Genomic DNA, 20,217 nt, shown 5'->3' with positions numbered 1-20,217 from the left:
CATGGATGGTACCGTTTGTGTGTACTAGAGGGATAGAGAGAAATAAGAGGTTACTGACAAGCATAGGATGGGGGGCTACATTGCTGGCCTCTTTCCATTACAGAGGGGGCAGCCATAGCAGCAACGCCCAGAGCGAGGACGGCGATGAACTTCATGGTATTGGTAAAATCGGGGATAGAAATATGGTCAAATAGACGTGAAAGTAGATGTTGTAATTTCGTGGGGTGATGTTACAATGGATCACAATAAGAGGTTGCAGGCGATCTGGACATATTTATATTCATGATGAAGCGATACGCCCATAGTCTGAGCCAGCTCAGCCCAAGGCATCACAAGTCGTCGCGGAAAAGAATCCGTTTCTTCATGCTTTGTATCACTTGGTGCTCATCGTATTACTGGAAGATCTCTTGCTTGGGCTGAAGGACTGGTACGGTAGATTGACGCCTCTCCGTCTCAGCTCAAGGTAGACACCGATTCATCACGGTTATGCTTCATTAACTTTCTATTTTAGGAGTTATTCAAAGCTTCCTCATGCCAAGACCTGCGATGAATGGTGAGTATGCCGCACCGGCTTAGTAGAAAGCCTAAAGGCGCCTCAGCCGCAACAGAACTAATGACAAATGCGAATACACGCTGACAACTTCCCCGCAAAAAAGAGTTGGCTCGACGGAACGTTACGTAGCATGGTATGCAAGGCTGGCTTCCACTTTTGGTTATACTGGTTGGAGAAGTTCGTGATCGTTGCACTAGTAGCTTGTTCGGCACATGCCTAGGTAGGCACCTCTGGGTAGGGTACATGAAGAAGTCGTCGGACAATCATGAATGAAGTCGCACAACGTTGTCGGAGAACTCAGCTTCGCTTTGACCGGTCCCAAGAAGTTCAGCCTGATCACTCGTAGAGGAACCCCAGTTGTCGCTCGGCGATCTTGCAGGTGATCAAATTGCAACTGGGAGGCGCAAAAAATAAGCACTTCGAACGCCTCATTGAGAATACGAGCATCCCCCGCATGTAGGTCTGCCAACCAGAGTCGGGTAGTATGGGAGAGGTACAAGGCAGCGATGAGCTTCTATTTTGTTTTGACGAAACTCGTTCTTGAGTAGATATGGACGGGTAAGAATACAGAATAATCATCGTGGCAGTCCGTACTCTCTAAATACCCTATAATAACTTTCTTTCTTTCGTTCTTTTTTTATAGTCGGTACTGGTATTAGGAAAGTCAGCAGCTCGTTTCAGCTGGTGGAGAATAGATCGCGGAGCGGAACGAACTTACCCGGAATTCCTTGTTTTCTCGATCAGTCAGATCAAGAAACTCAATGTTCTCCTTGTGGCCTTCTTGTGCCAGTCGATCTCTACGCTTGTTCTCCCACGAGTAGTAGGCCATAAGGATCGCAGTCAGTACAACTGCGACAGCGCTGGTTACCACCACCGTGATCTTGGCAGGAAGATAGTTCGGTTTATCGACGTCGCGGAACGTGAGAGGCCCGATAATATTGCCCAGGCCTAAGTAAAGTAGGGTTCAGTCAGCCATTACTTTTGTGGACGGTGCAAGTTCACTTACAGAATGACATTAAAAGAAGTGCATTCATGGTGACCTTTTTGGTGTGTCCTGAATAGTTTGCAGAGCTGTACGAGTACAGCAACGGCAGAGCTGAACCGATAACCTGTTGATAGGATGTCGTTAATGACTGAAGAAGTGGCAGGAAACTGTGACTCTACTAACATTCATGAGGTAATTCCCTGCGAGAAGGCTGCCCTTACTATCGTGGGCCGAGAAAGCGAGAAGGCAGCCCCCGAGAATACCCCCGATGAGTAGAAGCACTATGATAATCGGGCCGCGCATGTTGTATTTGGACGCAGCGATACCCGAGGAGATTACAGATAGACAAGCAACAGCACCACTAGGAATACTGAGTAGCGCAGTCTCTTTGCTTGTGTATCCAAAACCTTTGATAATTGTGGCCTGGTAACTGCTCACAGCTCCGTTGGGGACGCTGCTGCTGATTGTAATGAGGCTCAAAAGCCATGTCTGGGGATCTTTAAAGCATTCGAGCACTTGGTACAGTTTGAAATGCTTGTTCTCAATTCCAGTCTGGTTTTCGCGCACTCGTTCAATGGCCCAGATCTTCTCTTCATGTGTCAATTTTGCCGTCATTGGACTGTCAGGCATAAAGATCATGACAAGAGTGCCAACGGTGATGGTGATTAGTCCAAATACCAAAAACATAATCTGCCAACTCGTAAATCTGGCACTCTCGTAATGTTGAAAGCCAAAAGACGTCAAGGCTCCAATGATTGTTCCGGTTCCTGTGCCCACGTACCAGAAACCAACACGTGCGGGTTGTTCGGACCGTTTATACCACATGGACGTGATCAAGATCAGAGCCGGGGCAACCGCCGATTCGAAGCATCCAAGCAAAACACGGAGGGTGACAAGAGCAGCCCAGTTCTTGGCTGCCGCTGTGAGCGCAACCATTAAGCCCCAAAGTATAACGTTGGCCCCGAGGTACTTGGCCGTCGGAAGACGCTGCATAAGAAATCCAGTCGGGAACTCGAATGCTAGGTACGTTACGTAGAAGACGAGAGCCAGAAGGGAGAATTGATCACCGGTGATGCTGGTGTCCTCTTGCAAGCCCATAACGTTTGCATAATTGACTGGTAATCCATGAGTCAGGAGTGGTGATTTCATTGTCTATGCTTAGGTATTTTAGGAACTTACTCAAAGTCTTGTCGAGATATTGAAGATTGTAGCAGGCCCCTAAAACAGATGGAAATGTCAATATATCTAAGCGATACAGATCTCGACATAACAGCAGCAGCAGATGTACATACACACTACAAAGAAGTATGTTAGCAAATTACTTGTTCTTTTTCTTTTCGGGACAAAGAGATATGTAGATCAATAACAAGTAGTGATTTGAGCATTTTGCCCAAGACTGCCCTGTATTAGGATTACATCAAGTCCAATGTGCTCAAGAGACATTCTAGGACAGGCAGAGTGAAGCACACGGATTTCACTTACTTAAAGGCACGATCCACCAGTCAATCTTGCGGAGAAGTTTCTTCTCGTCAACCTCGGTCATTGCTCCCGTGTGCTCATGATTGAGATAGTCCAGCGCGGCATCCGCATCGGCGACTTTCGACGCCTGTTTTTCGGTGTCTATCTTCTCGCCAGACATTTTTGCCACCTTTTTCTTTCTCTCTTCTTGCTCTCAACTTGATCGTCTATCATGAGGCGATTGGATACAGGGCTGAGATCACCAACAGCTGATGTGAGTCCGAGAGGGACTGCTCACGTTTGACAACACGGGGAACTGGGGAATCACTCTCAACGAGCAGTACAACAATATCGAGAATTTGACTATGCACGAGATAATATGCGCCTTCAAAATGTAGGCGTTCAAGAGCCGACCACCCATGGATTTATCAGCGTCGGAGGCCATCACAAGGGCGACTTTTGGCCTCCACGGCACAGTGGAAAGCCAGGAGGGGCGGCTCTCATCATGCGAAGCGCAGCCGTCGGCCTGCATGATGCGGCGATTGGAGTAGTTAGACAGATAAGCAACCTTGCCCAAGACATGATTAGCGAGAGCTCGAAGCCATCTCAATGGCCAGATGATTAGGTGACTTCATGATGTCGGGGGCTCGGGGTGGTTGACAGGGGGCCCAGGAGCCACTGTGCGATCTGCATCGGCAGATAGGCTATCTGCACGGATGGAGCCCGGCCAAACGGCGGGCTGGCAAAGAAATATTGACCGCGGCTCTCAGCAACCGACGTTTTACAAAAGACCATTTCGGAACGGTCCGAACAAGTCGAACTTCGAATATCAAGTCACTTGAAGAATACAAAAGCCATTTTTGATAAGGGTGCGTCAAACCCTTGTAGGACTTGACAGTTCATTCTAGTCTGTCTAGCTGGCAGCTGGCCTTCGGCAAGGTCTCTGTTGCCGTGATCGGATGCTTCCAGCGCGGCCGGGCATCGCTCCATGGGCGGGAGGTGCCCGTAATGTCATAAGTGAACCGGGCTGTCATTTGGCAGGCTTTCCTTGTTGCCATACTGAATATAGATCATAGCAATGCACCCCTCCTCGCGATGCTTAGATACATGGCAATGTTTCGAATGAGAGCCATGCTAGTATTTTAGTCCGAATAGCGGCACGGCTTTTATGATTCATGAGCCCTTTCTTGTTGGCGGTGCTTCACAGTAGCTCATGATGAGTTATGGGGCGAAACAAGCACAACGCTGTCGCCTGAATGCGTTCCTAGTCAGCACATGGCAAGGTCACTTTGTTCGTGACATCGTGACATATCAGCTTACCTCGAACGAATAGCATCTCTGATTTTTTGGTGATCGTCTGGAAAGCCAGCATCAGCATTTGCACCCGTGCGGAGAAAAGAAAAATAAAAGTAGCAAGGTTTTCCCTACCTTGATCTCCTCATCGTCATCTTCCTCATCAACCACGTATATAGTTTCCAGCACATCCCCTAGCACCAAGTTCATGTGGCTATCGTAGGCCTATCGTGTATCAGCAGCCGGAAAATGAGGGCAGAAGACTTCCAATTTGACTCAACTCACGTGCAAACGACCCTTGAGCTCTCTGTCGCCCCGTAGCTTGACAAACACCACCTCATCCAGAAGTAGACGGACCAGGTCCAGAGGTTCGGGGGCGGGGCTGGCACCGACACCTTCTTCAACGTCGGCCATCTTGATTGCAGGGAACAACTCTTGCTGCAAAGTGCTGGCGGGGTGGTTATGTTCTTGTTTCGAAGGGCGTTGGTGGGACTGGACGTGTGATGAACGGGCTTTGCGATGATCCTCAGTTGTGTTTAGGCAAGGCGGGCTGGCACCTGACACAAGACGATGGCTCTTGCTTGTCGGCTGGCAAAGACCTTTGTGCATTGGGTACATAAGGTATGTACTCTCTAACTAGGTACCTAGGGGTAGGTAGTGCCCATGCAGGCGGGACGTACTGGAACTGATCAATCTGAGCGCCCCTGGAAAAACACTCCCCCGACGCCGATGGCGCCAATTACCTAAGGCGGGCGGCTTATCTGACCTGGAGATAGCGATTAGGTAAGATGGGTAACTTTTTAAGATTGATCGCACCCCCAAACACCCCCAAACACCACCAACTCTCATCTGGGCCCGTGCTCGGTCTAGAAGAAACAAGTGTTGACGCCGTCGACGCGCCAAAACCACACCAAACCGTTGAGTAGATCCACTTCCCCGGATTTCCCAAGACGCCTCTTCCTAGCGATGATCCACCTGGGTCAGCGGTGTCGATCATATTCGTTGGGAGTACGGGCTTTGAATTCATGAGAACTCCAGCCCTTGCTGGACGAGTTTATGGAAATATGTCGATCCGGGGGTTGAAAGTGCGCCTGAGTTGTGGCTCCTCGAACCACTATGCTGCCCAAGCCAGACTTGCTTCGTCGTCTCGATCAACGATAAGCTCGGCCAGCCTGTCTTCGGCATACAGCAGTTTAGCCCAGAGACATTATTCGACTTGGCAAGACTTCTCAGCACCAGAGTCTACACTGGTCCCACATGACGTACTTTTCATGACCCAGATGTTCAAGACACATCAGCATAAAATGCTCGCTGCTATTTCGACAAGTACAGGCCCAGCTGGCTTCGTTACTCCTCCTGGGGAAATGCCAGATGGCTATACGCCAGAGCAGCCAAAGCCCAGTGATCAGCCCCAAAATCCGGCCCCGGAATTCCACAAGCTGCTCCAGGATGCCATGAGCGCAATGCAAATGCGGAATAGTCGAAGCTTGCTAGTCGCCTTGGAAGGACTTACCCAGATGCCAACTCAGGATTTGGAAGAAGCGATCGCTACTCTACCTAGGACAACGATTTCGGAACTCCTATGGTCATTGGATCCTCATCAGATTAGTCGCGACCATGACCCTACATACGGGTACTTCATTGGACCCGGCATGTGGCAGTATCTGAACTTGGGGGCAGTCGTTGATGAATGGGGCAGCAGAAAGCTCTATGTGAAACTTCTGTTGCAAATGACGCAACTTCTAAAAGTTTTGGTGGATGCTGGTCATATCCCCAATGTCAACGACTATGTGCCCCTGTTGCGCGCCGCTGGGCTTGCCTCGGACATGGTTGTTGCCAAACTTCTGTGGGAGCAAATGCAAACGCACAACATTGCGCCATGGAGGCACTACGATATATTCCACGAGTTCATCAAGGCCAGGTTCCTAGTCGATCCCGCCTACTACGGGTTTGATAAGAAGCGACTCATGATGACCCCGCGTAACCTCCATCGCCGAGGCGTGTACCTGCAAGCTTCCAATTCACGTCTTGACCGGCTCCGGAAGAACAACCGAAGGCAAATGTTCAAATTCGGACTCAACAGGAATGTTGCCCACGGCGAGGATTTGACACGACGCCTGAGAAAACCTATGCCTCTAACACGTGTATTCTACCACCTTAAAAGGAAAGGTATCTTCACTACTGAGCAGCTGCTTTGTACATTCATAATCGCGTTTGCTCGTTCTGGCTCCCTCAGGTTCATCCAATATAGGATTCTCGAGGACTACTTTGGTATCGTTATCACGAGAGATGCAGATGAGAACCGAATACGAGTTGAAAGGATGTCGTCAGAGAGATTTACGTTCAACAACCCGTTGCGGCCCCAGCGGCCCTTTATTCGGCCAACATCACGGCTGCTTGACGCCGTCGTGTATGCGTTTTGCTCCAATGGACAGTTTGCAACGGCTTGGCAACTTGTGAGGTACATTTCCCAGACCTACAAGTTATCAATCACACAACAAGTTTGGTCCAATCTACTTGAATGGTGTTACATTCTCATCACACCACCTACCAGCACAGCTTGGAAGATGGCTGGCTTCCAGGATCAGATTCCTCGATTTGGAGCAATGGAATTTATATGGCATGCTATGAAATCATCAAAGTATGGGACGCTTGGGGCCCAACCTGAATTCAAGGACTACGACTTGTACATCATGAACAGATTGTCGCAGGGCAAGGTCAGTCATGCTCTGACGCTCATGCACGAGGCTCAAGAATTGTATGAGGCACAATGTGCTGCATATGACGCAGCCGCTTTCGACTACGCAGCCGTTATGCATGTTGGTGTTGACTGCACAAGAGAGCGGCGCAAATTCCAGCGTCAGCGTTTCCGCAAGTCATACATGAGGCAAAGGATGCGAATATGGGGTAGGATGATCCAGAGATGCTTTCAGCCAGACGAGTTGAATGATCCTATAGCTACGCAACGGATCCCGAGTCTCATCGAAGCTTGGGGTGGGATTCTTTCGAATCCTGTCAAGTATCGAACAGCTTCAGGAATGGTCAGCCTGCTTGATCCCGCTGAGCCCGTGGAGCAGACCATTTTTGTGCGAAACCACACTACCCAAATACCGATGAGGCGCCAGGGAGAATGGAACCTCAAGACCTTGCAACAGCGTCAGGTACGTCTTCTTAGCCGGTACGCTGTTGGAGACTTGTTGAGCACAAGGCTGCATCCGCTGGAGGTATGGAAGGGCGTAGCGCCGCAGGGTCGTCCCAGCCAGTCGCGACGTCTCGACGATCACCGTGCTTGGGAGGCTCATCAAAGGCAGGCGGCAAAGAGCGAGGCTGGCGAAGTCTCTGCTCTGAACGCGGAAGAATTCCCAGCACCAGTTGAAGACATTTGGGACGAAGACGATTAGTCGCTTTATAGGCGCGATCTTTGTCAGTCAGTCTTGTACACATATTATGTATTGGAAAGGTGTGGCGGCAATATCAAAAGTGCATGATTTCTCAATATTTATCCGGGTCAGGTCAGGTCCATCTGCCGCAAAGAGCAGCCAACCCGCTGATGTTGGCCAAGATCTGTAGCTCGCGGCATACACGACGTAGCGCCAATACACCACGCTGCCGCCTTGAGACAGCAGATGATTACATCGTGCTTCTTTACCCCACTACTGTCTAGTCCAAAATGATTTTATGCTCGCTCATTATTTTCTCATTATATGTCGCCAATTAAAGGTATTTCTTGTATCCCGCCCCCGGATCATATTCACTAGTTTTGCCCATTTTCATCATGCCGATCATGCCTTCAATTGCTCCAAGGTCAAAGTGTTGATGACCATGTACCGACTCAAGCTGATCCAGCCCCAGCGAAACCATACCATTTGACTCTTATGTGCCTCGGTCATGGCCTGCCTCGCCGTTGCCGCGCTCTCCCTTCCGCCGTACAGGCTGCTCATGTTGATCAACAGGCCAGGGTTGCCCTTGGCATTCTTCTTCCTGGCCTCTCCGCCAGACAGCAGGGCGCTGAGCATGGTGGCAAACATGTCGAGGAAACTGATATATTTCCGCAACACATTGACCGTGGTCAGGGTGTACAGATCGACCGGAGATGAGTAGCCGGGCTTGCCCGTTGTTAGGGCGGCCAGGAAAGCCTTCGCGCCATTGTACAGCGAAATGTGGTTCGGGTGCGAGGAGATGCCCTGGGCGTCAAAGGTGACGAGGACGTCAATGGAGGCGGCTGGGTTTGCAGCCGAGGGCGAGTTCGGACGTAGGAGGTATGGTGCGAAGGCGCGCGAGAGCAGAGTCGAGATCTTTTGATGGTCCCAATGGGTTGTCATGCTGTCAGGAAAGTCGCTGCAAAACACACGGGCGTCAGTAACGGGTTTCAACTCGAAGGAAATGCAAACAAATCTGGGCCGGGCCGGGCTGGGACGATGAGGAGGGGCAAATGCCATGGCGTAACGTACGGGCTATCAATCACAAAGACATCGTCCTCTTGGCGCACCCCCAGCAACATGGCGCTCTTGACCAACTCCTTTTTCCTGGTCTCGCCGAGCCCATCGGCATTGCCAGTGCTCAGACACAAGATCTTGACGTGGTTGCCCGTCTCTGGTCTGGTGAGCGCCAGGACGGTTGGGGAGAAGAACATTGCCTCATCGTCGGGATGCGCAATGAGCAGACATATGCGCTTGTTGCGGACTGTTGGGAATTGGGACTGGGCGATTGAGCATGTGTAGACGTATAGGAGGGGCAGAACCACTATCAAGACGCCCACACTGCTCAGCGCAAACAAGTGCATTATTTCGGTTGGGCGCGACAGGCGGGGGGAGCCGCCAGATGAACCGAGTATTGTATCGTATTGTAGGGAGTCAACGGTCTCCCGAAGGACGGGTCGGATATGAATGGGCCCGGGGCAGAATACTCTGTTACGCGGGCCGCGCTTCTCCCAACTTTTCGTGTCGTGATTTTATGAATATGCAGTTTTTTTTCTCCTCCCCTGCCGCGTGCAGTGTGAAGATAGTGTAGCTTTCGGTAGGTAATGTAGGTCGGCGCCGCTGATGGGGGTGCGGGAAGGCGGATGGTGGGCGCTCTTTTGGGGCACGCGCAGCTGTCGGGGGAGGGGAGGGGAGGGGAAGGGGGGTTCAATCTGAAGGATGCAATGCACGACAGCGACCCGACGCGACCAAGACAATGTGCACTTTGGGGGCGGTCTGTCTCTAATTCAAGGGCCTTTTCCTCCTTGCAGTCCACGATGGCATCGGGCAGAGGAACGGCGAAGAAGACGAAGCGACGCCAGAGAAGGCTCGTCCAAAGCGACACAATGAAGCAAGGGTCTCTTGGCCTGTCTTTTCTCTCTCTGTTTTTCTCTACCGCTCAAGATCCCCCCCCCCCCACAAGACTGGCCTCTAACAATTCCTAATTGCCAACTGATTGACTGGAAAATGAAAATGCCACCTTGCGCTTTCGGCCAAAACCACATGCATGAGATGAGGGATAAGTGCAGCACCCCCTTGTTTTTTTTTTTTCCTGCTCTCTCTTTGTCTTCCTCTCCTGCTGCAGATCTAGGAATATGGATTTGACAGTCTCCTGTTCCTGGTCTCAAATCGGATCGTGGGAAAATAGCACTAATAACTGGTCTCTTGGTTATAGTTATGAATGTACCTTAGCTTATCGCTTCTAGTGAAGCACAAATGACGGTGTAGATATGATATTACTCATGGGTACATTAGTCGTCAAGTAAATACCTCTGATTTCCTAGAAAAGACGAAGAGAGAGAGAGAGAGAGAGAGATCATTCAAAAATGCTACCGCCATGTAAAGAGCCAAATAGCAATGCCGAAAGTTTTTGAATATTATCCAATGTGAGACATACCTAGGTATGTATGTAATGATAAGTATCCTCAGGTGCAATTCTGCACACGTATTAGGCATCGTTGATGGTTGGAGGGGTTACTGCTTTTAACTCTAAAATATTATGTCTTTTGAGATTTGATGGACCTCCGGGCCCCTGGACCCCACTTCTACCGGGATGAAGGTCCCCTGGAGATGTCAGCGCTGATCTACCAGAAGCTTTATTTTGCTCCAGAACTGGACCATGCTAGTTTCTGCCCACCTACGTACCAATCTACCCATTCATATCAAAACATTGATCGCCGACGAATTCTTCTCTGTGCCTTTGCGCCACCTTCAACATGGTCCAGACACGCAGAGAACGCAAGGCCGCCCAGATACCACTTTCCCAGCCCGATCGATCCGGCCCGTCGGGCAAGACGCTTCTCGAGCTCGCGCAGGAACGAAAGCTCTTTGAGCAAGCCGACCTGAGGCAGCGAAAGCTCGACGGGAAGCCGCTCGCGCCCGAGGTGCAACAAGACGGCGAGGACGCCGACGATGAGGATGAAAATGACAATGACGGGGAGGAAACAGCAGGGCTTTCGCCTACCGCGGAGCGCGTACTCGATGTCTTACTGTGGTCCATCAGCTTGTCCATGCTGCACTTCACCTTGGACGTGCTAGTCCAGCACCAGTATGCTGTTCAACTGTCATGGGTACAGATCATTTCTCGAACAGCCACAGCAATCTTTGGTAAGAAGACCCCGAACCCCTAATTCATACGTGCCATGTTTTTCTGCATGTATCCCGCATGATTTTCTCCGGCTGAGACTATATGCTCTCAGTATTCTACTTTCTCATGTTCTTTCTTCACCCACATCCCTCTTCTCAGAAATTGGTGAATGGCCTGCCAGACCAGTATCAAGCCCCACTGCGGCAAGCCATCTTCTTCGTCACCAGTATCTCTTGTGGCTGCTACCTTGTGTATATCTCAAACACGTACACTTATCTGGCTGTCATGAAGCAAGCTCCACCGCTCGGCTGTTTGTGGGTTTGGAGCGTCATCGAGATGAACCTGCTGCCGGCAACATTATCCTTGGCTTGTGCCGGCGCTTACTTGTGGTATGGGGGCTATTCTATCAAATAAGAAATGGCCCATTTGCTGTCTCCGATGATTACGCGTAGCAACATTTGCAATGGACTGAACCAAAGCTTGTATTGTTATCACAGCGGCGCACCAATTGTCAATGAGAATGGTCAATTCGTTCCACAAGCACATTGGGGGCATTGCTCATCCAATTTGGTCGGCTTTTGGTCCATATCGAGCAGATCCATTGCTAGATTATGATGCCCGCTACCCACATGATTCTTGAACAGCTCTTGCGCTGTTGAATTCAAGCATCCACCAAAAACAGATAGATTTTGCGCCAAGAGATGCTTGCCCATGTGCTTGCCAGATCAAAGAAAGTAGACATCTCTCGCTTTCTAAAAAAGGGAATAAAAAATGCAAGACAGTATTCTATGCAATGAAACAGTGACCGACCACTATGACCCTCCGAAATGTAAGTGGCAGGTTATGATGGCAGACATTAACCAGATTCTCGAATGGTAAATGCACCAATGCTCTCGACCAAGTTCTATGGTCATGATGCGTGCTCCTTCTCCTCAAGCCCGCGCATGTACTTGACAAATTGCTTCTTGTGTGTCTGGCGAATGATGAGTAAGATAAACATGTCGCGTGTCAGGTTGATGAAGTAAGAAACATACCATCCCAGCATACCGGCCGTCTTTCAAGACGCAAATGTACCGAAGACCAAGCTTGACGAAACACTCATACACAAGATCCATGGGAGATCGAATATCTAGAGAGACAGGTGCAGGATCAATATAAGGTGTAAAGTCAGTTGGGTCTCTTTCGTCATCTTCATCATCGTCGATGGAGGGCACCTGGGCCATCAGGCATAATGCAGAACCCTCATCTGGCAGATTGTCAAGAGCGTACTCCAGATCCGGCGCAGGGATGAGCCCCACGAGTACACCATCCCGCAGGATTGGTAGACCGCCGTCCAATTCGCCAGCTCTGTGCAACAATTCCAGCTTGGTACGCAAGCTCGGGGCAGGTACCAAGGGGGAGTTTGTGATGTCAATGATGCGCTCTCGGCGCACGCGAGGAAGGATGTCGGCAAGATCGGACGTGAAAATTGGTTTGTGTTTATTGTTGAGGAAAGGGTACGAGTTCATCTCAGTCAGGAGATCGTAGATGCTCAGCGGCTCTATGGCGTCAGCCGTCCACTTGGCCACAAGGATGGCGAGTGAGAAGGGAAGGACATAATCGAGACTTCCTGTCAGCTCGAATAGGATGACGGCAAGTGTGACGGATAGTCTTGTGACACCGCACATTGTCGACCCGGCAGCAATGAGGGCGTACACGCCAGGCTGCACACAGGTAGCTTGGGCGTACGCTGCGCATGAATCCCAAAGACTTGAGCCTGGGAATCGCAGCACGAGCCACTGGACTGCGTGTCCGACAATCCTCCCCATCAAACCACCAACAACCATGGACGGCACGTAGATACCTGCGGGAACTTTGATACCAAACGTGATGATTGTGAGGAAACCCTTGATGAGAAATGCAGCGAGCAAGAGACGCATAATGTTGGGTATCTGACTGATTTCGTCGGGGCACAACCCCAGACTGTCACTGGACTCGTCATCGCATGGTGCGGCAAGATTCAGAAGCAGCTTGGCGACTGGGAGTTTCGTCAGTGGATTCCAGTAGCCAATAAGTGCCGTGACCAAGGCAACCAAGACGACCTCGACCATCGGGTATCTTTTTATGACTGGTATTTTGCGGAAAGTGACAGCCCACTTTCTCGAAGCCTTGATGAACAGCGCACCGGCAGCACCGCCTAAGATGCCAACCAAGATGAAGCTTGCAAGTTCAAAATACTGCCAGTCAACCTTGTAGCGAACCTCAAACATGACAATCTTATGTGTGCCATATGGGTTCAAGAACTTCAAGGATAGCGCTGCCGTGATGCAACAAAAGAATGTTCGGAAAAGCGTCTTTGCCGGGAAGAAGTACGCAACCTCTTCCAGTCCGAATAAGACACCACCGAGTGGCGCACCAAAAGCCACGACAACTCCGGCAGCGGCGGCTGCGGACAGAACCTCTCGCCTCTTGCCGTCATTCCCGTCATACTTGGCAAATAAACGACAGCAGATATTGCCGATACAAGTTGCCACATGGACGTAGGGGCCTTCTTTGCCGAGACTCAAGCCGGATGCTACACTAAGGATCAAGCCTACCGACTTGATGACGAGCGTTTTGAATCCGAGAAAACCGTGCAACACAAAACCGCTAAGTATCACTCGGACTTCAGCTACACCACTGCCAGCCGCCGAGTAGTAGACCATGGGAGGAGCCGTGGGCTCGATTGATTTTGCCCGTGGGCTCGCATTCCGAGAATCGTCCTCGTTCTCATTGTCGTCCATCTCCGCCGAGAGTTCTGCTGCCAGGTTCTCATCAAGCGTAGTCATGCGATAAGCTGATGGAACGACTGTCTTGGTGGTCAAGGTGAGTAAACAAGCAAGTACCGAAAACGCTACGACCGCGATGAGGTATACACCGAATTCAGTCCACTTGTCGCCAAAGGGGTGGCCACCGAGCACTTCGGACCAATTTCTCCAATCCGTACAGGGGCCGTGTGGACAGCACAGCTAGATAACCAGTCAGTATGTAGTCACGAAAACGCCGTAAGGCCAGAGACAACACTCATGCCCGCTGGCACCATATCTGATGGGAGTTGCGCACCTTTTCCCGAATATACCATGCCCTTGAGCAATACCCATCTTTGTAATCGAATATGGTGGTCTCGGCCACATTGACACAATAAGCGAGCACAGCTACCAAGAAGCCAACCAGCGCACTTAAAATCCAACCTTGAGCGCCATCAAAGAGCACGTTGACTTTGCCCCAAAAGCCTTTGCGTGACCGCAAGGCCTTGACTCTATAGGCATCTGCTATGCTGTCGTGGACCCAATCCGTTGAGGTGAACTGGTCGTACCATACTCTCTCGTCTGCGAAGATGGAGCCTTTGGATTCGACCAGGGAATCCTGCCTGTCTCCGAGGGCGTGCAACAAACGTTGACTGAATGAGCCAGCTCTGCTGTGATGCCTTGAGCCCGCTGCCCCGCCATGGTAGCTGTGGTGCCTCGATATACGAGGGCTCCTGGGCGTAGCGGATCCGTTCGGGCTATGTAAGCGTATGCGAGACCGCGAAGGTTTGAGTAGGGCGGTCCGTTCATCGGGAACCTGCTCGGTCATTGACTGCCTTCTCGACCGCATGTTACTGCGACGGCGATGATATGTGGGAGAGGCAGGTACGCTGAGCTGGGACGCCACAGATTGTTGCGACGCCGCCATGTCAGAATACGGATCCGCATCCGTATCTCCGCCTGAATTCTTGGCCATGGTGGTAGACTCTCTAGATTGATGACTCTTTGTGTGACATAGGGCCGCGTCACCGGGGCCCGAGAGGGATGTTCGGGCAGCTCGGTTCGTGACAGCAGCTTGGCGGCGCACTTTTCGTTCGCGGGTCGGAGCAGGGCCGGACTTGCTTGTCGGTGTTGTACTATCACCTTCACACTGGGGCACCAAAGAGAGCCCGTGTTTGTGGCGAATAGACGATGGCGGCCGTCAGGTCGACGCGTTCAGGTGCAGATACCTCTGCAACGGGTCAGTCACACACGCAAGACTCAAATGAAGTGCCAACAGCGAAGCCCCGGAATCATCAATGGCAAGGGTGCTGTCTATACGCGCGTGGGGTCTGGCCAGTGTTGCCGAGCGGATCGGCGTCGTGTAGTATAGGTGTGGTATTTCGGCAGGTAGATTGATCCGTTACCACGGGAGAGAGTGAATGTAGTTACTCACCTGCCTGGCAATGTATGTAATGTATGTAGGTAAGGCAAGTATCATGCGAGACAACAGAGGTCACCTCAGGTATGTAGATTCAAAGAGGTTGTTGATCACCCAGGTAGGTAGGTCCAGGTAAGCGAGAGGCTCTGCGCCAATAACCACCGAACAAAGGTGGGAGGATAGGCACGAAGGAGCGTACGAGCAGAGCAATGAATGATCATGCAAGAAAGAGTATTATTGCCCCATCCTTCACGGCGGTCAGCAAGAAGAAAGATAGAATGACATTCTATCGCCTTGTTGGAAAATAGCACGCAAAGAAGCTAAAATGTATTGGTGTATTGATACTAGCATGTACTGTATGTAGGTCTTGTAGGTCAAGTACATCCAAGGTAAGGTAACCCATGTGATTGATCAACAATGGTCAAGTTGGCATGGTCACCGGGCCCTCAAAGTCAACAGATGGACCCTGAAATCGAAGCACCATCCTAGCTTTAGCGCGCTTTAGCGACCTTTAAGCTGCAGAGACCGCTAGGACTTGCATATCTCGTGCGCCCCCCCAGTGGTCCCAAATGACTTGAACCTGTCTCAACTACATCATTCACTGGCCCTGAGAGCACCACAGCATTTATGGATCTGACGCGGCACGCGCATCAGTGGAGGGCAATGAACCATGGCAGGCAGTTTGACTCGGGCAATAAGTACAGACTTGGCTCTCTTGGAGTTGTCCTGCCTGTTTTCGTATTAAAAAAAAAAAAAAAAAAGAAATTTAGATGCCGATAATTCTAAGTTGTCTACAACTGCCACTGCATGTAGGCACTAGAGATGGATTTTTTGACATGACTGAAAGTTTCCAAAAAGTGACGGGATTATGAAGATGCAGGTTTAGCAACAGAGAGAGAAAGCAAGGCGAAACTTTCAACCAAGCCAAATAACGTTGCACACGTATGCAGTGACCCCAAGAGACATTGCCTATTCTGTAGAGCTATGACAGCCGATTTCAATACGACGCATACCTAACCTTAATGTAGGAATGTAGGCACAGGAGTATAAGCTGGGTGATAAATTGCATCGGTGCACTTCCTAACCCTCCTCACCACCACTTGGCCAAGCTCAGCATCATCATGTCATGTTCTCCAGGCATTTACTTAATACCTCAGCCATGCGCGAGACGTTGTTGCCTCTTACTAGATACACTATACCAGTTTTGACATGAAACACTCGAGACTAAAGTGAGCTATCAATGCAGGAACAGCGTCTCAAGTACCAGCCGAGCCTCTCTCATGGTTCAAGTACACAGTAAGGTAGAGTCTCGGAATCGAGGTAAGTACCAAGTAGGTAAGGGTTGTGTCAGGGTAATCCAATCCATGGGTGGGGGGCCGGGCAGTAGGTACTATGTATGCATGGCACCATCTTTTCCAGCGCCAGCTGTGCACAGCCGCCGTAGCACAAGCACGTTCTACTACACGTGCCCAAGGTGCTTGATTATTCGATAACGACTTATATTCATGTCATCTTTTACTGGAAACCACCGTGCTTCAGGGCATCTGCAATACGCTGAAATGATTACAATATAGGATCCAGGCCAAACATGCCGTCTCAGGGGCCTTCGAGCGTGCCCAAGTTTGGGTCGTTCAAAAGAAAGCTGGAGCGTGCTCCATCCCCGGAACAGAAACAGAGCCACAGGAAGATCCAGCAGACGGAGGATACCAGCGCTCAAAGCTATCAGCGACGATCTCGTAACCGCCAAAATAACGCATCCTCTAGGGAAGCCTTCCAATCTTCGACGCCGGAAAGCCCTGAGGACAACAACATCTCGGGCTCCCGGTCTGATATATCCCACCGCCCAGCACCATCTTCTCGCGGCGCCAAAGATGAGCTTTTCGCCATTGACAAGCGAGGTGATCCGCTAATTAGGCGCTATGGCTGCAATGATCGGTATGCGATCCCATCATATCGCAGATTTGGCAGAGGTCGACTGCTTGGGTCCGATGCCTTCTTTAGAACTGAGCCACATGGAAATCGCGAAGTCTTTCTCCTGCGCAGCTACCGTGAGGGTGGTTCCGAGCTCAGTCGGGATCGAATGAGCGTCCTCACCAAATCTGCTCGCGGTACCGGGGACCTGGTGCGTGTACGGCAGGATAAGTCCGCGTCATTCAACGGAACAGAGGACTTTCTACCTCTTGTGCCGATTAAGAAGCAGAAGCGTGGCCGCTCTGGGTCTGACATCTCTTTGGCGGAAGATCAACAACCATCGTACAGGTCTATCCATGGAATGAGCAAAAAGCATCAAGACTCGGAAAGCGATGAGACCTATGACAGCGATTCGTCCGCCAACTATGACCTTTCTGAATGCCTGGATCCGATCAAGAAAAAGGGCGTTCAATTGACTGCACGGATCAAGGATGACCCATCGGACGTTTCTTCCTGGATTGAGCTTGTAGAGCATCAAGATGTACTTCGCGACCTTCATAGTTCCAATGACCGCAATCCCACGCAAGCCGAAATCAAGAGTTATGCAGACATCAAGCTTTCAATGCTTGAAAAGGCCATGAGGCACTGCCAGTCTTCCGATCGTGTGACCGAGTTGCGCCTCCGCATCATGCTGGAGGGGGAGAAGATCTGGGACAACAAGACTGCCAGTCAGCGATGGCAAGAGTTGATGACAACTCATGGAAACGACTTCCAAGTCTGGACGGCCTTTATGGCTTTCCAGCAGTCTAATCTGCCCGAATTCTCGTACCAAAGCATCAAACAGAGTTACGTCCAGAGATTAAGCTGGATTAAATCCGAGCTCGCCAGGGAGAACTTGGATCCAGGCAGACAGGTGCTCTACAGCCAGCTGGTCATTGTTTTCTCAAGAGCACTCCAGTTCATTGCAGATTCTGGTTATGCAGAGTTGGCGACGGCAGTGTGGCAGGCTATGCTCGAGCTTCACTTCCAACGGCCACTGAATTTGGTAGACGGACCCCCCGATGCGGCCTTGTCAAGCTTTCGCAATTTCTGGGAAAGCGAGGTGCCGCGTATCGGAGAGCAGGATGCGCAGGGCTGGGCTTCCTACGAGAGCAACCAGGAATCACAAGAGCCACCGGAGCCCAGATTGTATGACAATTTCACCCCACCGCACACGAGGGATCCTTATAAGGCCTGGGCAGCCGTGGAGAAACAGAAGGCTGAGGGGGCCAAGGCTCCGGCACGCACCTTGGATGATGGCATAGACGATGACCCTTACCGTGTCGTCATGTTCTCTGACTTTGAGGATCTGTTATTCATCTCACCTCGGGCGTCACAGCCACTAATCCAGCAACAAATACTTGATGCATTCCTTGTTTTTTGTCAAATGCCTCCCGTTTTTGGCTCAAGCTCTGCTATTCGATCAATTCTTGTAGACCAATTCATGAACGGCGGCCAAAAAGCATACATTACTGACCAAAAGCCAACCCGTCAGCAAGAATCCGTTTCATCCGATATGAAACGGCCTGATTTTGCCTCACAGATGCAGAGCCACGTCAAGACGGTAGAGGTGGCCTTTCCTCTCTCAGATTGGTTCAGGCTCATGCAACCGGCCGAAGAGGTTCTGCTACCTGAGCAGTACAGTCTGGTGTCGAACGTCTTAAAGCAGCTAGTCGTGTCCTTCAAAAATGCTGGACTTGCTACATACTATCTTGCTTTTGATCATATCAACAACCCCGGCAGTAGGAAGAAGACTGCCAAGTCTCTTTTGAAGGATCATTCAAGCCACGTAGACCTGTACCTCGGTTTCGCTAGGTCAGAGTATTCTAAGAGTAACAAGGATGCCGCAAGAAGCATCTTGTCAGCGGCATTGGGGCTGGCAGGATTGACAATGAAAGATCGAGTGCGGTTATGCGTTTCCCAGACTTGGATGGAACTTGAAAATGGTCAACTCACAAAGGCTCTAGCTCAACTGTGCCTGGCTGCAGGAGGGCAGGCGCCTGAAGACCCAGTCTCTCCGGCTCGAGTACTCCAAACTAGGGAGTTTTTGACCAGAAATCGGGATCAAATGCTGTCTTCAAGAGCTGTAGACGATGCAGAAGCATATACAGAGGCTCTATCGCTATTGGAATACGTCACGGGCATGAGCGGCAAGGAATCTCAATCGGGGGTACAAGGGGATGTATGGTTAGCGGTGGCCAATATCAACACGTTTTCCGCCCAACTTACGTCACGAGGTTTGGCAGGCAGTCAAACACAGGAAACGTTGTTCCAATTCGCTGCGCAGCTACTTTACTACCATGCCAGTCACGGGTAAGTGTGCTTGGATCATTGTACAAATTTTATTCTCGTTGCTCGAGCTTATCTTCTTCGTTTAGTCCATATAGGCCAGGTTTCTTTCGCGAATGTGTTGAGGGCTATACTCTAGCATTTCCAAGAAACACGATTTTCCTGAGCTTGTACGCCTGGCGCGAGGATCGCCTGGGCATAGAAGATCGAGTACGCTCCATCCTGGACGAGACGGTCCTCAGTAAAGCGAATGACTGTGCCAGCAGTCGCGCTTTCGCCATACGGTATGAAATAGCTACTGGAAACGCTCACTCCGCTTGTGCAGCCTTTGAACGAGCTGTTGAAAGCAACACATGCAAAAATAACACCGGCATCTGGATATCCTACATCCGTTACTGTCACGGAAAGAGAGAGCTGCGGCTCAAAGCGAAATCTGTATTCTATCGAGCTATCCAGAGATGTCCGTGGTCAAAAGACGTTTTCATGGAGGCATTTGTCACCCTGGCTCGAGACATGGACACATCGGAGCTGAAATCAGTTTACAGTACACTCTGTGACAAAGGCCTTCGGGTGCATGTCGAACTAGATGTGTTTGTTGAGAATTGGAAGAGCACTTTGAAGCAGGAAGAAAGACAGCGGTAACATACAGATGGGCCTGTCTGATACACGACGGCTCTAATTCATGTCGATAGTCGAGCATCAAAACCATCACGATCCTTCCACTTGACATTGTCGGGTTTTATAACCAGGGTTGTTCTTCCGCCAAGATCCCAATAATCTATTTTCACACATCAAACTGTTCAAAATCCCGTATGCTTCTCAGTGACTTTGGTCAGTATATTCTTGGTCATATTCCTTGATATTCTGTTCGATATCATCATCCACTTCGTCCTCCCCTGGTCCTGCCTTGCTGTGTCTGTTGCCCCTATGATCGCATATAGTTTGGTCGTCTATTGAG

At 50.5% G+C, this 20,217-nt stretch overlaps 7 protein-coding genes across 7 annotated transcripts; 3 read left to right on the top strand and 4 right to left on the bottom strand.

Annotated features, from left to right (window-relative positions):
- Positions 1-1,190: 1,190 nt before the first annotated feature.
- On the bottom strand, positions 1,191-3,177 carry PFICI_05898 (uncharacterized protein; the record flags this gene model as incomplete). The annotated part of the gene is made up of 6 exons (XM_007834479.1): positions 1,191-1,202; positions 1,272-1,501; positions 1,560-1,662; positions 1,722-2,653; positions 2,718-2,756; positions 3,021-3,177. 6 exons carry the CDS (start codon positions 3,175-3,177, stop codon positions 1,191-1,193), a joined length of 1,473 nt encoding a protein of 490 aa, XP_007832670.1.
- A 1,030-nt stretch (positions 3,178-4,207) lies between these two features.
- PFICI_05897 (putative U6 snRNA-associated Sm-like protein LSm3) lies at positions 4,208-4,703 on the bottom strand (the record flags this gene model as incomplete). The annotated part of the gene is made up of 4 exons (XM_007834478.1): positions 4,208-4,260; positions 4,317-4,353; positions 4,425-4,514; positions 4,575-4,703. The coding sequence occupies 4 exons, from the start codon at positions 4,701-4,703 to the stop codon at positions 4,208-4,210; spliced, it is 309 nt and encodes a 102-aa protein (XP_007832669.1).
- An 890-nt stretch (positions 4,704-5,593) lies between these two features.
- PFICI_05896 (uncharacterized protein) lies at positions 5,594-7,690 on the top strand (the record flags this gene model as incomplete). Its single annotated transcript, XM_007834477.1, has 1 exon — positions 5,594-7,690. One exon carries the CDS (start codon positions 5,594-5,596, stop codon positions 7,688-7,690), a length of 2,097 nt encoding a protein of 698 aa, XP_007832668.1.
- Positions 7,691-8,071: 381 nt separating this feature from the next.
- PFICI_05895 (uncharacterized protein) lies at positions 8,072-9,072 on the bottom strand (the record flags this gene model as incomplete). Its single annotated transcript, XM_007834476.1, has 2 exons — positions 8,072-8,627; positions 8,741-9,072. The coding sequence occupies 2 exons, from the start codon at positions 9,070-9,072 to the stop codon at positions 8,072-8,074; spliced, it is 888 nt and encodes a 295-aa protein (XP_007832667.1).
- Positions 9,073-10,464: 1,392 nt separating this feature from the next.
- PFICI_05894 (uncharacterized protein) lies at positions 10,465-10,878 on the top strand (the record flags this gene model as incomplete). Its single annotated transcript, XM_007834475.1, has 1 exon — positions 10,465-10,878. One exon carries the CDS (start codon positions 10,465-10,467, stop codon positions 10,876-10,878), a length of 414 nt encoding a protein of 137 aa, XP_007832666.1.
- An 867-nt stretch (positions 10,879-11,745) lies between these two features.
- On the bottom strand, positions 11,746-14,576 carry PFICI_05893 (uncharacterized protein; the record flags this gene model as incomplete). Its single annotated transcript, XM_007834474.1, has 3 exons — positions 11,746-11,808; positions 11,870-13,822; positions 13,917-14,576. The coding sequence occupies 3 exons, from the start codon at positions 14,574-14,576 to the stop codon at positions 11,746-11,748; spliced, it is 2,676 nt and encodes an 891-aa protein (XP_007832665.1).
- A 2,032-nt stretch (positions 14,577-16,608) lies between these two features.
- PFICI_05892 (uncharacterized protein) lies at positions 16,609-19,901 on the top strand (the record flags this gene model as incomplete). Its single annotated transcript, XM_007834473.1, has 2 exons — positions 16,609-19,283; positions 19,349-19,901. The coding sequence occupies 2 exons, from the start codon at positions 16,609-16,611 to the stop codon at positions 19,899-19,901; spliced, it is 3,228 nt and encodes a 1,075-aa protein (XP_007832664.1).
- Between the last annotated feature and the right edge of the window lie 316 nt (positions 19,902-20,217).

Source organism: Pestalotiopsis fici (assembly GCF_000516985.1).
Source record: "Pestalotiopsis fici W106-1 unplaced genomic scaffold PFICI_Scf_3, whole genome shotgun sequence".
NCBI lineage: Eukaryota > Fungi > Ascomycota > Sordariomycetes > Amphisphaeriales > Sporocadaceae > Pestalotiopsis > Pestalotiopsis fici.
This window is presented reverse-complemented; position numbering and strand designations above follow the sequence as displayed.